We start from the raw sequence: 18,082 nt of genomic DNA on the forward strand, positions 1-18,082 counted from the left end.
TCCACTTAGAAAAACCTCCTTTACTTCATGGGTTTATCATGTCCACAGGAAGGGAAGGGTGGGCAGGTAGTGAACACATGTGGTCAAAGTACAGTTGTGTAGAATGGAGCACTGAGGAGATATGCTGCAGACACCCAAACAGCACCAGAGCATGCAGGACAACCCAGCGGGGGGCACTGTGCAGGCAGGGATGGTACCAAGGACACAGCCAGGAAACCGCATTCTCACACTGCTGACATTTTATTTTGTCATCTTCTGACCTTGCCCTTCTTGCTGAAAATCTTACATACCCTGCAAAGGAGTCCACACACTGATCCTCTCAGTGCAGCACTGCAACCACTGACAGCTGGTTCCAAAAGCTATGGTCTGTGGGTCATGATTGAGCTCTGCTGTCTGACCACCACAGAGGAATGAATCCCCTTAGACAGACTGTGCTCAGTTGGGATCTGCTTTGCTCATCACATGGGAGAGGCAGTTCTTGAGAACTTCCTGGCCATACAGCACTTCCCACAGTCCAGGCCAACATGACTATTCTGGCAATAACACACATGTGCAAACCAGCCTGTTCACCAGATGCTGCAACGGCTTCCCTGTGAACTTCAACAACAGCAACTTTGTAGCACTGAAAGTTCACAGGGAGGTAAGATTGAGCCAGCTGCCCATGTTCTTTCCTGAAAAACTGCAAGGAATAGGTCACAATTTGCAAATTCCTGGTACAGCGGGTCTTTGGATAATAAAAATTCTGGATAACCTATTCTCTGAAAGACAGAGCAGGACTGCCTGTACTGCTGCTTCCTATTAGTGCCTGTGACATCTGCTGCATTTATGGAGCACAGGAAGACATTCCCTGTGATCCAGTGTTCACACCAACACATGACTTAAAATAACAAACCCTCTTCTCTGAACCTTTTCCACACTGGGAAGCCACTGCTAATATAGCTCACTCTCACCGAGGAAGCGGCATTGAAAAGAAGCAAGTAACAGAAGACAACAAAGGTGAAAAAAAGGACTCTATGGTATCATGGACAATGAACACCACACTGGCAAGGCAGCTCAGTGGGACCTGGGTTTCAGCATCAGAAAGACAGCAGTAGAGATGCACCGTCTTGCAGTAAGTGTGCTTCCCAGGTGAGCCTAAAACAAATGGTCTTCAAAGGGCCCATGAAGGCCATCTTACTACCTTAGTTACTGGAGGTCTCTGAAAGGCCAGTGAACTTCCAGATGGCTGGCGAATATTTATTCCTTACTGGACTGGAAGACCCTCTACATACATTCAATACCCAGTGCTACAGCAGACAGATGCCAGGAGAATACTGGATTCCTGACAAGGGTAATAATGATGTCCCATCACTTCCAAGCAGACCAGAGCTCATGTGCTGCTGTCTGGTGCTGAGCCTAAACATCAGTGTATGAAGCAGAGACTGTGCCTTGCACAACAGACTGGAGCCTATGCTAGGAAGGGACCTGCTCTTCTGCTGCAGCCTTGCTGACAACAGGGCAGGTAGAGGGCAAGCTAAAGCCTTTGTGCTCTGCACAGCACTGCTCCATTTATGTGCATACTGTGCAGGAAAGGATCTTCCCCTTACAGAGACCTGAACACTCTGCTAGTCAGTCCCTTACAGGAAGAACCATTAAAAAAGAACCCTGACCTCACCCATCAAGAGGAAGATGACAAAAGAGACAGCTGCTGTACTGGAAACCACTAAACAAGCAACTAATGTGAACTAAACTGAGACTGTAACCAGAGCAGGAACAACACTGGGTACACTGTACAAGGGAACTACACCAGGAGAGGCAGCCTCTGCACCACAGCTTTGGTTTGAAGTCTCTCACAACTCATCAGAGGCAACAGATTCAAAATCAGAATGGAGTCACAGTCCCGAAAACATCCAGTTGCTTCTATTAGTGCTGTGGGTTACGTGGCGCTTGTAACTGAAAAGCTTCAGGATCACTCCTCCTCTTCAGCGGATTTGATTCCAGCCTCACTCATGGCTGGTTTCTGGAAATTCGTCTCCCTGTGCAGCTGGGGCTCCCCCTCCTCGCTACTCGCACTCTCGTTGTCCACCCGCTGCGGACGACTTCTCTTGCTTCTTCTCATTTTTTCAACTCCAGCAGTGGGAAGCTTCTTGGCAGCCAGGGCCCCAGTTCTCTTCTTCTTGCCCCGCGTCAAAGAGCGTTTTTTCCGCTGCTTCCTCTTCTCTTCTCTTTGGCGGATTTTCATTAGCTTCTCAAAGCTTTTGGTGGTAGTTGTGTTCACATCAAACCAGTCCTGGAGGGTTTAAAAGGCAAGAGGTTGGTACTGATGACGGACATACCACATGCACCCTATCAGGGCTTGCAATTAAACTGTCTTGTGGGAGAAAGACCTCCAGAAATGTGAAACTGGGAAAAGCAGCTGCCTAACAAAGTTCTGTTCTTTGACACTCCTCTTCAGATGTCACTGTCTCAGAGGATTCAGATCCAATTTGGCACTTGCCTAGCTAAAGGCATGGGAAATTGTGACCATTTGAGGCTGTCCCCTTAAGAAAGGGAACATTGTGGTCAGATGTTTGTAAACGAAAGACGGATCTAAACTAATTTCATTGGTAGATTGGGGGGAAGCACCTTTTGAACTGGGAATGCAGCAGAGAATCCTGGGTATTCCTGTACTTTGCTTTCTCCTTTGCAGCTCGCAGTTTTTCTGGGCTTTCGGCCAGGCTTGACCTTGGAGCAGATAAGACACTGTCTAACATTCTAACACAGAACCGCTTTTAATTAATTTTCTCTTTTCTCTCTTTCTAACCCTCTCTGGGGAAAGGGGGAGAGAAGGGGGAGCAGAGGTGGGGAATCCCCTCAGTAGAGGAGGGAACTCACATTTCTGTGTTATTTTGTTGTATATTTCTGTATATATTGTAAATACTGTAAATTCTGTATATATATTTCACTGTGTTTCCCTAAATTGCTTTGTAAATATACAGCACACACTCCTTTGCTAATCCGGCTGTGAGTTGGTTTTTTTTTTCCCTTTCACCTTTCTTTCCCTCTACTCACAGTGGGGGGGGGGAAGGGCCTGGCCTTTCCCTCAACCCTACAACAGAAATGCCTGAAGAGCTGAATTGAGCAGCAGCAGCAGCTTGGAACAAGACATGTGATATGACACAACACTTGCTCCCCAGATAAATGTGTAAGACCAGCTATATTTAAGTAAATCAAAGGTCACTTGAGCCTAGGATCCTGCCCCAAACAGTGAGGAAGGGAAAAACAAAAGATGGCAAGCACCCAGCATTTCCTTCCCAAGATACCTCCCACAAGCTGGGGTTTGAGGACTTTCATTCTGCCTTACCTCAGCGTGCACCGAGTTGATGTGATACTTGACCCCGCTCTCTGAAATGAACTCCTTCTCACACAGGAGACACTTGTATTTACCAGCCACGAAGTCACCCTGGCACAAACCAAAAAAATCCATCACCAGTCACTGCCTAGAAGGCTGATTCACTCATCTGAATCTTGTTCAGCTATAATCCAGCAGTAAGAAGCAGCAACTCTTATTCATATCAGACAATGTTTCAGCTACAGGAGCACTGACATCATTGACCAGTTAGGCCCACAAAGCACAAGACTGCTCTGTGAGATGTTACAAGGTCTCCAGTACTGTGGCTGTGAACATACAGGCAAGGACTGCAGCTTCACTGAAGTGCAGGCCACTAAGATGCTTCCTCCTCAACTCAGGCTCTGCTTGAAATGGCAACCCCATCAGCACACAGGGAAGCACTCAAATTGTGAGGAACTCAGATTAGCAGATGGGTAGGAGAGCAGCCCGAACAAAGAGATAGCTGAGGGATTGTCAGGCTTTTGGTATAAAAGATAGTGAGTACAGGAAGGCTACCAACCAAAGTACATGTGCCAAGGTGAGATTTGAGTCCTGAGACACTACCATAGACAGATTCACAGCCCTGGAACAGTAAAAGAAGGGCATGTCAGCAAAACTCTTACAAGAAATCACTTCTTTCTGCATAAAAGAAAACCTAAGGATTACCTGATTGGGGCAGTGGACTCTTCGGTACATCTTTATCTCTGTTTTCCATTTGCACAGCACATCTTGACTAAAGGTGGGCAGTCCAGGACGAGTGTATTTCAGCTGAGATAAAGAGATGGAGTTGAAAGCTGGAAGCAGTGCTGACTACACATAATGCCAACCACGTCCCTTCTCACCCAGGTTGTGAGACAGAAATGCTGTTGCTGCTGCTTCTCTAACAGCCAAGCTCTCAGTAACCAATCTTTTCCTGTCTCACTGACTTGTGGCAAGCATAACTGAATCTGCAGTACCCCCACAACACCAGAATCCAAAACTGCTTGTAACTTTGACTACTACATCCCCCTCTAAAAGTACTCACCTCGTTAAAATCATAAATCATCCCTTCCCCTTGGGTTTCCCATACAGTCCATAAGATGCTCCTGGAAACTCTGAAGCCTGAAAACCTGTGAATTGTCCCTGCATGGCAGCAGCGATCTGCACCCTATGACTTGAGAGCAACATACTGCCTACAACTGCCTTTGTTACTTGTGTCCACTGAAAATGAGAGCAAAAAGATTTGAAAGTTGTTATAGCCTGCCTGGATAAAGTACTTACACCACAGCAATAGCTACTGCAGTAATCCTGTAATCTAAGACCAGAAAGAGCAAAAGTTGATTCCCTCCAACAAAGGATTACTTCAATATTGCTTTCCATGAGCCACTGAACACTGGCCACACTGCATAGATGCCAGTGCACTTGTCTGATATGAAGAAAGACTCAAACCCTATATGGCTTCATACCTTCCGGTCATCTGGAATCAAGTCCTGCAGAACTTTTCTCTTGGGCCACTCTTTGGCCAGCTCTTCTCCAGCTAGCTCATGGAGATAATAGATTGCCACCTTTGCAGATCTCCTCTGAACTCTGCCAGTGCTGTTTGCCTCCCGTTTTACATCCTTCAGGCTCTCTGTCCTTCTCTCCTCATGGAGAAAAGTAACCTGCAATGAACACCAGAAAGGTGAGCCTCCTTCACTAGTTCCTATTTCAGTTACACTAAATACTGTGAATAAATATTCTGCCAAATCCCTTACAAAAATGCTGCTGCAGCTGTGGCTCAGTGTTACAGACATAGGAGAGAATTTGATGACACTAATGAATCAGAACCCAAATCTACTCAGGGGGGTCACAGCAGTAATGCTCAAGCAAAATTTTCATGCAGCCACTGGTCTTGAAAGGATATCACATTGCTGTAAACCCCTCATGGACAACAAGCATAGTATTGCCTGTTCTGCTCCAGTGTTGAGTCTTTAAAGAGGAAAGAAAAGCATTTCATCATTCTTCAATGAAGCAGAAGTAGAGCTGAGGAAAGTTCACTGCTGCCATAGTGATTTATTAAAAACGTTTTCCTGATGACAGAAGAGGTGCTGCTAGAAATAAAGTATCAAGGACAGAACACTCCAGAGAGTTAGAGCAACGCAAAGGTTTGCTATCTCTAATTAACCACTCAAGTAGCTGACAAAAGACTGCATGCAGTACCTGTGTGGCTGAAGCACTATCACACTCTTGATGCCTAAGGCACTCACCGGTCCATGCTTTGATCGCAGATGGTATACAAGTCCTGCCTTTGATCTGTATGCTTTTCCACAGTGATGGCACTTCATTGCCATTTTCTCCAGCTCAGAAGCAGCCTTTCCACATTTCTTAATATGATATAGGTACCCCATTATGCTAGTAAAGCTACCTGTGCAGCCCTGTCAATGCAGAAAAAAATGCATGAAAGGAAAATGTTCTCCAAGTGATCACGAGATGACTGTGATCCACCATTTGCTGACCAAAGTACTATCACTTTTCTTGACAGACCAGAGACAATCAGGTAGTCAACTTTAATGTCAGTCTATTCAGGTAGACAAACTCTAAGACAAAACACTGGCTGCAACTGGGAGAAATTGTTTCTTAGAACTGTTTTGTAGGTAGTGGGCAGCAGATCTAAATTTATAGAATGAGGAAGCAAGGTGTTAAGCAAGGATGCACAAAAGGAAATATTTTCAGATACAAATGGAGGAACTGGGCAGAAATAAGGAAGATTTTATTATTGGCTGGCTGTTCAAACTGTCTACAATGCAGCAATATTAGAGTGATGGTATATAAAACTTTTGGCTATTCCTAGGATACAGCCATTGGCCACAAAAATAATTCAAGGGCTGAAGCACCTCTGCTGTTAAGCTCGGCTGAGAGAGTTGGGGTTGTTCAGCCTGAAGAAGAAAAGGGAAACCTTCTTGTGGCCTTTCAGTACTTAAAAAGGTCTATCAGAAAGATGGGGATAGACTTTATAGCATGGCCTATAGTGACAGGGCAAGGGGTGATGGTTTTAAACTAAAATACTGTAGGTTTAGATCAGACAACAGGAAAAAAATTGTTATGACAAAGGTGGTGAGACAATGGCCAGAGAGGTGGTAGAAGTCCCATCCATGGAATCATTTCAAGTCAGGTTGGACAAGGCTCTGAGCAACCTGCGCTGGTTAAAGATATTTCTGCTCACTGCAGAGAGTTTGGACTAGATGGCTGAGAAAGGTCCTCTCCCATCCAAAACATTCTATGAGTCTATGATACTCTGATTTAAAAGCAGACTCAAATTCAGCTTTGGCCAGTGTCAAAGCATACCCAGCATAACTCTCATACCACTTTATGCTCATGCAACCACTGCTGTTTAATTCAGGATGCTTAGCACAATCCAGTTTACCTCCCTTGTGCACTTGAGTTTTCCCATACGCTTCAAAACCTTCCGCAGGCGGTCTCGCTCGAGCTGCTCATCCAATTCTCCTCCCTCCTTCACAACTGGCTGAAGCAAAGCAGAAAGATGAAAGAAAAAACCAGAACATTCAGCATTTATTGTTCTTCCCACAGGGAATTCAGTACTCAACACACTACTAGAGGAAAGTTTCTGAAACAAATAAGCTTCTGCAACCTGTGATTTTGCCAACATGTAGCAATGCAACGATCACTGTCTACATCCCAGAACAACTGCATTATTTTCAGGAGTAAACTGCCTGAAAACCACTTTGCAGGTAAGTGTTTCAGCATTTAGGTAGATGTCTATGAACAAAACCTTGTTAACAAATGGTCCTAAAGTACATCTGCATGGAAGGACAAGGACATGTATTTTCAGAATTACTTTTCTCCCCTTCTGCCTGTGGAAAGTACTTGCTCATCTCTGTCAAGCACCATTAATATTTCCTGTCCTACCATTTCCATTTAACTTAACTACAGTCAACCAGACTAACTGCCTATAATGGTTATTCATCTGTGCTAAAGTACAGCACAGGTTCTTCTCTGTTCTCTCTCTGATGGTTATTGTACATTATTTCCTGCACTACCTCATAATGATAGCCTACCTGCACTGAATAAAAAGTTAGAAGTGAGTGACAGACCTGCTCCTCAGGACAGAAAATGTTCCCTTGAGCTGTTTCAGTTCCTAGCACAGCTATAGGTTCAGAAACCACAGTAATAAATGACCCAAACCCTACCAAAACATCTGAATGACCTTTTCAGAAGTTCCAATTCTTCACAACTACATCAGGAGATATTGCCTTCTTTACAATAACAGCAAAGAGGAAAAGCAGACTGTAGCACATGTATCTTTACAGCAAATAGAGACAAGAACTGCACTGTTTTTTTTGGCTTTTTACCTTGGAACTTGTAAATAACTGAAATTCTAGCAAAGGAATAAAAATTGAAGCCTAATGAGCAATCTTTTTTTCCCCCTGACTGAGAATGCCTTTTATGTGTGAGACATCACCAGCCTAAATAGACATGCATCCCTTCTTTCTAAGATGTAGCAGGCCTTTCTCTGGAGACTTTCAAAACCCATGTATATGCATTTCTGTGTAGCCAGCCCTAGGTGATCCTGCTTTGGCAGGGGGTTTGGACTCGATTTCTGGAGGTCCTTTCCAAGCCCTAACATTCTGTGATTCTATGATACCATATCTGGTAACATTCTACTGCTTTGACAGATGTCAGATCTCACAGGAAATGTGACAGGCAGACAAGATCGGAACAGCTACGATGTTTGAAAAACCACATGATGTTCTGGTTCTGTGTGCACCAGGGAAGGGACAAAAGACTATCTTGCCTGTAGGATTTTTAGATGCACAGCAGCTGTGTTACCTGATTGTTATGGTCTGCCATGACATGGTATTTCATCCCTCCTAAAGACTTCAGCTGCTTCCCACAGTGATGGCATGTGAACATTTCCTAGAAAACAAGCAAGGAGGTGGTGCATTTAACTGTAAATTAACCAAAACAGAAGGGAACTCTTTTGGGGAAAAGAGCAGGAAAGCAGAACATTAACAACACATTAAGAACAAAATAGACTTTATGGAGCCTAAAATCTAGGGGAACAAAGGAATAGCTACACCTCTATTCACTACCCTAAACCTCCAGTAATAGGATAAGCAAGAAGCATTAAGTGCAGCCTCTCGTAGATGTATAAAAGACTCTGGATTAGAGATGTAATGATGAGATGAAACTGGGTTTAATGCATCACAAAACAGTGTGCAGACATTTCTATCAGTAGGCTGAAGAGGAGTAAAAAAACATTGTTCACCTTTCACGTTCTTACCTGCCTGCAATTGACCATATGTTTCTTCAGTCCTTCCACAGTCTTTCTGACCACAGCTCGGCATGTTGGACAGGTAACTCGGCCTTTATCCTGAATTTCCAAAGACCATTGCTCTTCCATGCTACCTGTCAAAACAAAAGCACTGCAAACAGCATCTTTTTTTTTCTTTTTTCCCCTTTGATGTGCACAATGAATCCTAAAAAGAAACAGGCTGCATGCTACCAAATTCATGTCCGGCTACCCTTCAACAGGTTTAGCTCATTTGCAGGTTTAAATGTCCTGTGACAAGACACACACCACTCTCTTTAGGAGATCATTTTACAAAAGCTCTGTAATCCCACCACCATCCCCTTGTCAGGAGTCTTCTTCCACTTGTTCAGCAGAGATTTTTCCTACCTTCACTTTTAGTACAATTACTTTAGTACACAGAGTAAACCCTTTTTTTTCCCAGCAAGAACAACTACTACTTTTTCACAGTAGTCACAGATGTGATGGAACAGTTTCACTTCTACTAACCAGTCCTTTAGAGCTCTGTTTATGTTAGATAGTAGTTTTGGCACTTAGAAGTGAACAGAGCTGCACCATCACACAGCTGTCAAGTTACTCAGCAGCCAGGGAAAAAGTACCCGGTGTGGATGGTTTGAGGCAGCCTGTGTGGCATGGTTTGAGGTGCTCCATGTAGGAAAATCTTGGCATAGCCTACAAGGATTCAAAATTACTGACATGGGTTCTGGGAAGAAAGTGCCTCAATAGTCATCTGCCTGAATTCTTATCATTAATATATCTAAGGGTTTTCTCTTCTCTTTGCCCAGTAAAAACAGGCAGAGGTTGTCCCTCCCCAGGTGGCTGGGTGAAAAGTCTGGAATCAAACAGCACTTGGCAGCATCCAGAGGTATTTAATGGGCGCTGTGAGCAACACTCACAAAGTCATTCCCCTTGCAGAGTCAAGGCTAATGCTCTTTCTCTAGGATGGACTGCTTGGGTCTCTGGCTACCAGATTATCGTAAGAGGTGATTTGGCAGCAACAGCTACAGACCTTTCCCTGAAACCATATCCTGCTGAGTAAAAAAGTACAATTATCTTAATGAGGTTTATAATGAAACTCTTTCAACAGGCTTTAGCTCATTTTAAAAAGTGATTCCCCCTCCCCTGTTCCATTATGCAGTGGTAAAACCACGTGGAACTACACTATTAGGCAGTATGCAGTCCCTCCAGCCTTGTTCTGCAGTGCTGACAGAGGGCCAACAGGACAGCAGCCAGCTCTTGCTCATCAACAGGAAAGTGAAGAAAAGGGAAACACGAGGAACAGAGCTGCTGCTCAGATTCAAATCCTACACTTGTGTTTATCTTTTAGCTCCTTTATAAACAATTCTGAGCAACTGCTGCTGCTTCTTACCTGTGCCATAGGTTTCTGGTTTGTTCTGAACACACTGGCCTTTAGTTTTGGAGTTTTGTTGCGTTCCAGCTTGATGCTTTTTTCCTGTTTTAACACAAAATGTCAGAAGACTTAATTCTGTGAGCCTTGTTACAAAGAGGCAGAGATTTTTTTTTTGTAGGAGGCTGCTATTTAATCTGCTGTCTCAAAGCTACTCATTCAGAAATGTTAAGTTTTATTTTGTTTTTATTAAAAAGGAATTTCCAGATGGCGTTTCCTACTCCCCTTCAAAATCCACAGCTACTTACAGCTGCAGGCATCAGTCCTATCCAGGTATCTGTGATCTTTGTGGCTATTCATATGCAATGTTCAAGGGATGGGAATCTTCACACTGAAACATCTTCTGATCACAGTATGGCTGAGCCAGTCCAACAACTTGTTGACAACTAAATGGGCAGTTCCTCCTCTACTCATTCCTGTCTATTAGACTAAACACCTCTTACTGTTTTAGCATTTTCTCTTAAGTTATGACTTTGCTTCTTCTGTTCTCTTCAGTCAGTCCTCACATTTCCTGAGCAGCAGTGCCCACTGCTGGAAACAGCACCCCAGGTGTGACCCCACCTTACAGCAGAATTACTTCCCATGTCTAACAGTTGACATTCCTGCTGAAACACCTCAGGACAACATCTGCCTTTTTCAAAACAAGTATGACACTGCTGGTTCCTGTTCAGATTTTCATCTGTTCTAAATCTCAGAACCCCTTCAGAAGAACTGACACCTAGAAGGTTGTTCTTCCTGTTTCAGCTGTGCTGAAACTAACTACTGCTGCTTCCTAACTACAGTATCTTTAGTTTTACACACTATATCCCAAGCTGCTTTTAGAATTGTTTCTCATACATCAAGACCACTTCCAATTTTGGCCTTCTTTCAAACACACTGGCCACCCCTTTCAGCTTTCTGCTACCTACATACTTCTAAGTCCTTGGTGACAAAAACAATAGTTAGAATTGAACCTAGGACACACTGTGAACCATCACAGTTGGAATGGGCCTTCTGAGAGTGGTGTGCCCCAAGGATCAGTGCTGGGCCCTGTGCTCTTTAACATCTTTATTGATGATCTGGATGAGGGCATTGAGTCCATCATCAGTAAATTTGCTGACGACACCAAGCTGGGGGCAGGAGTTGATCTGCTGGAGGGTAGAGAGGCTCTGCAGAGGGACCTCGACAGGCTGGACAGATGGGCAGAGTCCAACAGCATGAGATTTAACACATCCAAGTGCCGGGTTCTGCACATTGGCCACAACAACCCCATGCAGTGCTACAGGCTGGGGTCAGAGTGGCTGAGAGCAGCCAGGCGGAGAGGGACCTGGGGGTACTGGTCGATGGTAGGCTGAACATGAGCCTGCAGTGTGCCCAGGCAGCCAGGAGGGCCAATGGCATCCTGGCCTGCATCAGGAACAGTGTGGCCAGCAGGAGCAGGGAGGTCATTCTGCCCCTGTACACTGCACTGGTTAGGCCGCACCTTGAGTCCTGTGTCCGGTTCTGGGCCCCTCAGTTTAGGAAGGATGTTGACTTGCTGGAATGAGTCCAGAGAAGAGCAACAAAGTTGGTGAGGGGTTTGGAACACAAGCCCTACGAGGAAAGACTGAGGGAGCTGGGATTGCTCAGCCTGGAGAAGAGGAGACTCAGGGGTGACCTTATCACTCTCTACAACTACCTGAAGGGAGGTTGTAGACAGGCAGATGATGGTCTCTTCTCCCAGGCACCCAGTACCAGAACAAGAGGACACAGTCTCAGGCTGCGCCAGGGGAGGTTCAGGTTGGATGTTAGGAAGAAGTTCTATACAGAAAGAGTGATTGCACTATGGAATGGGTTGCCCGGGGAGATGGTGGAGTCGCCGTCATTGAAGGTGTTCAGAAGGAGACTTGATGGGGTACTTGGTGCCATGGGTTAGCTGTTTGGGTGGGTTGGATTGGTTGATGGGTTGGACACGATGATCTTGAAGGTCTCTTCCAACCTGGTTTGGTTTATTCTAAAAGTGGGATCAGCTAAAGTAGGCTGCCAAAGACTATGTCCAGTTAACTTATGATTTTCTCCACTGATGGATGTCCCACAATCTCTTTGGGCAACCTATGCACAGCTCCTTTCAGGGAGCTGGAGAGAGAAAGAAGGCCTCCCCTCAGCCTCTCTTTCTCCAGGCTGAACAAGCTCAGGTCCCTCAACCACTCCTCTGAAGACTTGTGCTCTAGACCTTCACCAGCTTCATTGCCCTTCTTTGGATATGCTCCAGCACCTCAATGTCCTTCTTGGAGCAAGTGGCCCAAAACCAGATTTGAGGTGTGGTCTCACCAGTGTCTAGTAAAGGACAACCCTAGTCCTGGTGGACACACTATTTCTGATCCAATCCAGGATGCCATTGGCCTTCTTAACCACCTGGGCACATGCTGGTTCATGTCCAACTACTGTTGAACAACATCCCCAGGTCCTTCTACACCAGGCAGCTTTCAGCCACTTTTTCCCAAGCCTGAAGCATTCAAGGTGTTGTTGTAACCCCAGTGCAGGACCCAGCACATGGCCTTGTTGAACCTCATCTCACTGGCCTTGGTCCATCAGCCTGGCTGGATGCCTCTGTAGAGCCTTCCTACCCTCAAGCAGATCAACACTCCTACCCAACTTAGTGTCATAGAATTGTAGAATGGTTTGGGTTGGAAGGGACCTTCAAAGGTCATCTAGTCCAACCACCACTGCAGTGAGCAGGAACATGCTCCAGAGCCTTGTGGAGCCTGCATTAAGAACAGTGTGGCCAGCAGGAGCAGGGAGGTCATTCTGCCCCTGTACACTGCACTGGTTAGGCCACACCTCGAGTACTGTGTCTAGTTCTGGGCCCCTCAGTTTAGGAAGGAGGTTGACTTGCTGGAACAAGTCCAGAGAAGGGCAACGAAGTTAGTGAGGGGCTTGGAACACAAGCCCTATGAGGAGAGACTGAGGGAGCTGGGGCTCCTTAGCCTGGAGAGGAGGAGACTCAGGGGTGACCTTATTGCTCTCTACAACTACCTGAAGGGGGGTTGTAAACAGGCAGAGGTTGGTCTCTTCTCCCAGGCAACCAGCACCAGAACAAGAGGACACAGTCTCAGGCTGCACCAGGGGAAGTTCAGGCTGGAGGTCAGGAGGAAGTTTTACACAGAGAGAGTGATTGCCCATTGGAATGGACTGCCCGGGGAGGTGGTGGAGTCGCCGTCACTGGAGGTGTTCAGGAGGAGACTTGACAGGGTGCTTGGTTAGATGGGTTAGTTGATTAGGTGGTGTTGGGTGATAGGTTGGACGCAATGATCTTGAAGGTCTCTTCCAACCTGGTTTATTCTATTCTAACTGAGCCTGACCTTAAATATCCCCAGGGATGGGGTCTCAGCTACCCCCACTGGGTAACTTGTTCCACTGTTCCACCACCCTAATGTTAAAGAACTTGTTCCTAATATCCATTAAAAATTTACTCTTCTCTAATTTAAAACCATTGCACCTCATCCTATCATTAGAGGCCTTTATAAACAGTCCCTCTCCAGCTTTCTTGTAGGCCCCCTTCAGATACTGGAAGGTATCTGCAAATTTATTGAGGATGCCCTCAATCCCCTTGACCAGATTACTGATAAAGATATCAAAAGACTGGCTCAAATACTGAGCCCTAGGGACACCACTTGTGACCAGCCACCAACTGGATTTAACTCCATTCACCACAACTGGAAGCTTACAATTAGGAATGTCAAGTTATTCGTATTACCTGAAATCTTCTTCTTCTTGGGAGAGTCTTTCAGATCTTCATTTTCCCTATGCTCTGATTTTCTCTTGCCCTTCAACAGTACTTCTCCTGCTAATGAGTAAGAACAGAAATGCTTCAGTCTTGTTATTCAATCCGGGTAACAGCTCTGAGTCTGCTGCTGCCTCAATTCATCCCTGTTTTCAAGCAAGTAGAAAACAAAAAACCTAAACACAGTAGTTTTTCTAAGGCACCTGGACACCAGTGAGCAAGATCAGCTTTCTGATTCAGTAACATTTAGGTACTCCCACAGCCTGCAATTCCCAGACACAGAAGATACAGAAGGAACAGTAGCAAATCACAGTCTGGAAAAACAACACTCCTTAGGAAGAAAGCCAAGTGTCAGGAAGAGCCAAAAGGCGCTAGGTTATCATACAATCATAGAATGGTTTAGGTTGGAAGGGACCACCAAAGTCATCTAGTCCAACCCCCTCATGTCAAAAAAAGCTCATATGCCTACACATGGAAAGTGGCATGAAGAAACAACTGCAGGTGGGGGAACCCAAATAACATCCTGCCTCCCCTCATTATTTCCAGGCTATCAAAGACATGTCTATGAACACAGAGGAGGACAGAACAATGGCAGGCAGGGGAACAGATTATGGACTCCCATGTGTCTCTTATGGTATCCACAAGGATGTCAATGGGAGCCATTCTCTGGAGCTCCATTCGGAGGAAGAATGGGAGTGTGGTGCTACTGCCCAGGAATGCTATTGAAGAACAATTCAGGACTACCCAAGACTAGGATGTTTATGAATGGTATCAAAAGAAAGAAAAGGGAGAACTAGCTGATGTGGGGAGGATCAAGTCTAGGGAAAAGGAGGTGTAAGAGGATAAAAAGGGCCATTTGCTTGTAAAGAGGTAATTGGTCAGTAGATGAGTCTGGTCACGTCTGACACCAAATCAGAGGGATCAGAGGAAAACAGAGTCTGTGAGGGTGTGTCTGTCTGTAAGAAAGTCTACACCAGCAAAGGGGCAAGGCTCTGCGGGCCTCAGGAGCTACTACATTCATGTTTCAGCAATGGAGGCAACCAGAATCCAAAGAACACACAAACACACATATACATGTGTTTCTTTTATATACTTTTTCTGGATTCTTCCTTTCTCCCCCTAGCAGATCTTCATCCTTATCAGCAAGAAAGGGAATCAGGACAGAGGCAGCTGGTGCTTTGTGCGAGTGCTGAGTGCACCTCTTCATGTTGACACATGGCAGGCTGGGTATACACATTGTATACATGTGTCTCTTCCTACACACTTAGTCTTGTTAATGGAGCTGCAGCAGCCTCCCTTCTATCTCTCTACCAAATCTGTCTCTCCCCAGAACAGGACAGAACACAGGTTCTGACTAAGAGATATGAAAAAATTGCACTAAAGATGAGTGAAGCTTTGGGTCTCCACCACACAAGAAGTTTGGAAAACAGCTCCTAGGCCAAGGAATTTGTATGTTCCTACACCAATGTAAGACCCAGACCACTCTAAATTAGAAAATGCTAAGTGACAGAAGTGAGAGCATAGAAGAAATTCTAAAACTCTTTAAAAAACAAATAATGTACCCATCACAAAAGCCACATCTAATCCAGAATACTGCTGAACAGTCCCCTTTACTACATCGTCAGTCTTATTTGTTCTTTTTTTAAAGCTCTGAGAAGTATGTGCTTGATATATTTGGCAGAACCCTTACATGTATTTCTACTCCAGATAAAACTGAGTTCAGTCACAGAATCATTACTTTCAACAGACAAGTCACTCAAAAGGAACTGTGTAACATCAAGAATTGTACTAATGTTTCTGCAGAGGAGGAAGCTTCTCTCTCCTAATACATAAGCAGCATTACCAAGCTTCTCATGTGTAGCTGAACCGCAGCATGTCTCTCAGAAGTCATCTAATCTCTCATAAAAGAACCAGAGAGTGCCAAGAGCAATGTGTACCTTTTTTGTCTGAAGGTTTGATGCTGTTTTTCACTCCTCTCATTTCCAATGAATAAGCAGGCCTGTGAACGGCCCGCTTGCTCCGAGACTCTGCGCTCCCGTTCACTCGATCCTTCACTGAGGCAGAAGAAACGTTGCTCTTTGTCTCATCATAGCTACTCTTCAGTCCCAGCACAGCAGCTTCCACCTCCTCAAACTGCTTAGACCTGGAAAACATCAATATGAAACCTCATGTATATGAATGCATACATATACACACGACCACAGTAACCTGACAGACAATATCCTTTTCATCTTCCCAAGTACTCTTAACAATTTCACCTCACAGTTCGTTGAAACTCCTGAGTTTTGGGAACTAGAAAGTGCCAGCAAGATAAAACATCCTAAATGTTATTTTTCAGCACATCTTAAGAGAGCTACTTGAGAGGAACAGGGGAGAATATCCATCCTACCTGAAGAGTTCAACTTAAGAAAGCTGGCACAGGTTAGCCTCAATTTAAAACTCCACATTTATCATTAAACAATCAATGTGGAATGTTAAGAATTCTTCTGCAGCCCACCATTACTGAAGAGACTATTTCCATCCCACAAAGGGCAAGAGCTCCTTTAGTGTCTATTCCCAGTGTCAGGGTTGACACTCCACAGTAGAAGATTTAACCCTAATAAGAATTTTAACCAGCATAGCTTTCAGCAGTGAAGACACCCTGACAGTATATCTTACAAATCACACTACATTATGACTAATTTAGACTAGCAGGAGCACTGATTTTTCTTCCTAGAGATCAAAGTAAGCTTTGCTTCACTGTTCCCAAATATTTCTCACAGCCTTGAAATGCCTGGACATCTGCTGTACGTGATAACAAAACTACAAGGTGCCAAAGAATCAGAGAGCACCTCTTCTCTGGGTAAAAGCTATTAATTTCAGAGCGAGGAACAGAAAGCAGAAATGCATTTCAACAGCTCCTATTGCTGTCACAACTCTCAAACTGAGATGAGTAGATCATTTCTGCGAGGATCTGACAGCCATTCCAGAAGTGCTGTCTCACACCCTGAGCTGTGGAGCTCACGTTTTAACATACCACTCCAAAAATTAGTAAGATACTGATGGTACCAGGTCAGATCAGTATATACTCTGTTTAAGGAGGTACCACAGACAGATGGGGAGAGAAATTCTTCAATTCAAACCTTTCAGTTGCAATCACACTCAAAATACCAATCTGGTCTTGAAAACAAATAATTTTCCCACTGTTAATCCTTTTAAAAACAATGAAATCCAACACCCCCTGAAGTGTCAGAAAAGCTCTTTTTCTACAAGCAAAGTAAAAATGAGGCTCTCATCACCCAAACCAAAATCACTGCAGCTCTTAAAATTCAGAACGTTAAAACCAGACATGGCTTTCCAACACGAATCTCTTAGCTTTTTTCTTGCTCTCAAACTAGACAATAAATGTTCACATACTTTTTCTTTCCCAGAGACCTCTTGACCATCTGTTTCCTGTGATGTCCAGGCCTGGTGTCCTAACAAAGCAGAAAAATTCACATTAGCAGTGCAATTCCTCTTCTTTTTTTGCATGTTTCACTTCTCAGTTGAACACCATTGCCTACACATTTCTACCTGCATACTTTAGAAATATAGAATGGTTTGGCAGGAAGAGACCTTAAAGATCACTTAGTGCCAACCTCTCCCCGTGTAACCTGGCCTCGAACACCTCCAGGGAAGAGGTACCCAAAACCTCTCCGTACAACCTGCTCCAAGGCCTAACCACCGCTACCTCGTGTACTCCGGGCTCCAGCACAGCGAGCGCCGGGTCCAGCAGCACGCTGCTCGAGCTCCCTCCCGGCTCTCAGCCGCGGATGTGCTGGTCCCGCTCTCCCGCGGGCCCCGCCGCTGCCCCGCACCAGTGAAAAGACGAGGCCTTCAAACCGGAAGCCGGCGTTCCCGCCGGCCGCCCGGGGACAGGGCCCAGCCGCCGATGAACAGACCGGAGCCGCTCATCCGGTCAGGCCGCACTGGGTCGGGAGCCCTCTCATCTCTTTCCAGTCCCGAACCCAGGGAGCCCCCGGGACAAAGCACAAGTCCCACCGCGACTGCACCGGGCCGCTCCCGAGACCCCGACGGCGGATCCCATCTCGCGGTGGCAGAAGTCGGCGGCGAGGACCGTGGGCACTCACCGAGCTGTCGCCACCCCGCATGGTGCGGCCACCGCCACGTCAGCACGCACCCCGCCCGCGCGTCCGCCCGGTCGTCTCTGGCCGCTTCCGGCCTTCGCCGAATCCCGAGCCTCGAGGCGGGGAGGGGCTCCCGCTTGCCCCCCAGGCCCCGACTGGGCTACTCAGCGTGGGAAGTCCACTGCGCGTA

General features: G+C 45.6%; 1 protein-coding gene across 5 annotated transcripts in view; it reads right to left on the reverse strand.

Annotated features, from left to right (window-relative positions):
* The window catches only part of ZNF512 (zinc finger protein 512), an 18,162-nt gene continuing 80 nt past the window's right edge, over window positions 1–18,082 (reverse strand). The window contains exons 1-14 of one of the 5 annotated variants that reach the window (XM_068143116.1): window positions 17,896–18,061; window positions 17,183–17,241; window positions 15,724–15,929; window positions 13,760–13,849; window positions 10,006–10,089; window positions 8,610–8,734; window positions 8,156–8,242; window positions 6,732–6,830; window positions 5,575–5,742; window positions 4,795–4,989; window positions 4,016–4,117; window positions 3,870–3,932; window positions 3,323–3,421; window positions 1–2,269 (exon numbers count right to left, since the gene is read on the reverse strand). In XM_068143116.1, coding sequence (XP_067999217.1) covers window positions 1,949–2,269; window positions 3,323–3,421; window positions 3,870–3,932; window positions 4,016–4,117; window positions 4,795–4,989; window positions 5,575–5,742; window positions 6,732–6,830; window positions 8,156–8,242; window positions 8,610–8,734; window positions 10,006–10,089; window positions 13,760–13,849; window positions 15,724–15,929; window positions 17,183–17,241; window positions 17,896–17,916 — 1,719 coding nt within the window. In that variant the 5' untranslated portion in view covers window positions 17,917–18,061 and the 3' untranslated portion in view covers window positions 1–1,948. The other 4 variants (XM_068143118.1, XM_068143117.1, XM_068143115.1 and 1 more) reach the window with 4 other exon arrangements.

Source organism: Melanerpes formicivorus, unplaced genomic scaffold (genome assembly GCF_026170545.1).
Source record: "Melanerpes formicivorus ecotype bairdi unplaced genomic scaffold, bMelFor1.0.p_v2 SCAF_9, whole genome shotgun sequence".
NCBI classification, from domain to species: domain Eukaryota; kingdom Metazoa; phylum Chordata; class Aves; order Piciformes; family Picidae; genus Melanerpes; species Melanerpes formicivorus.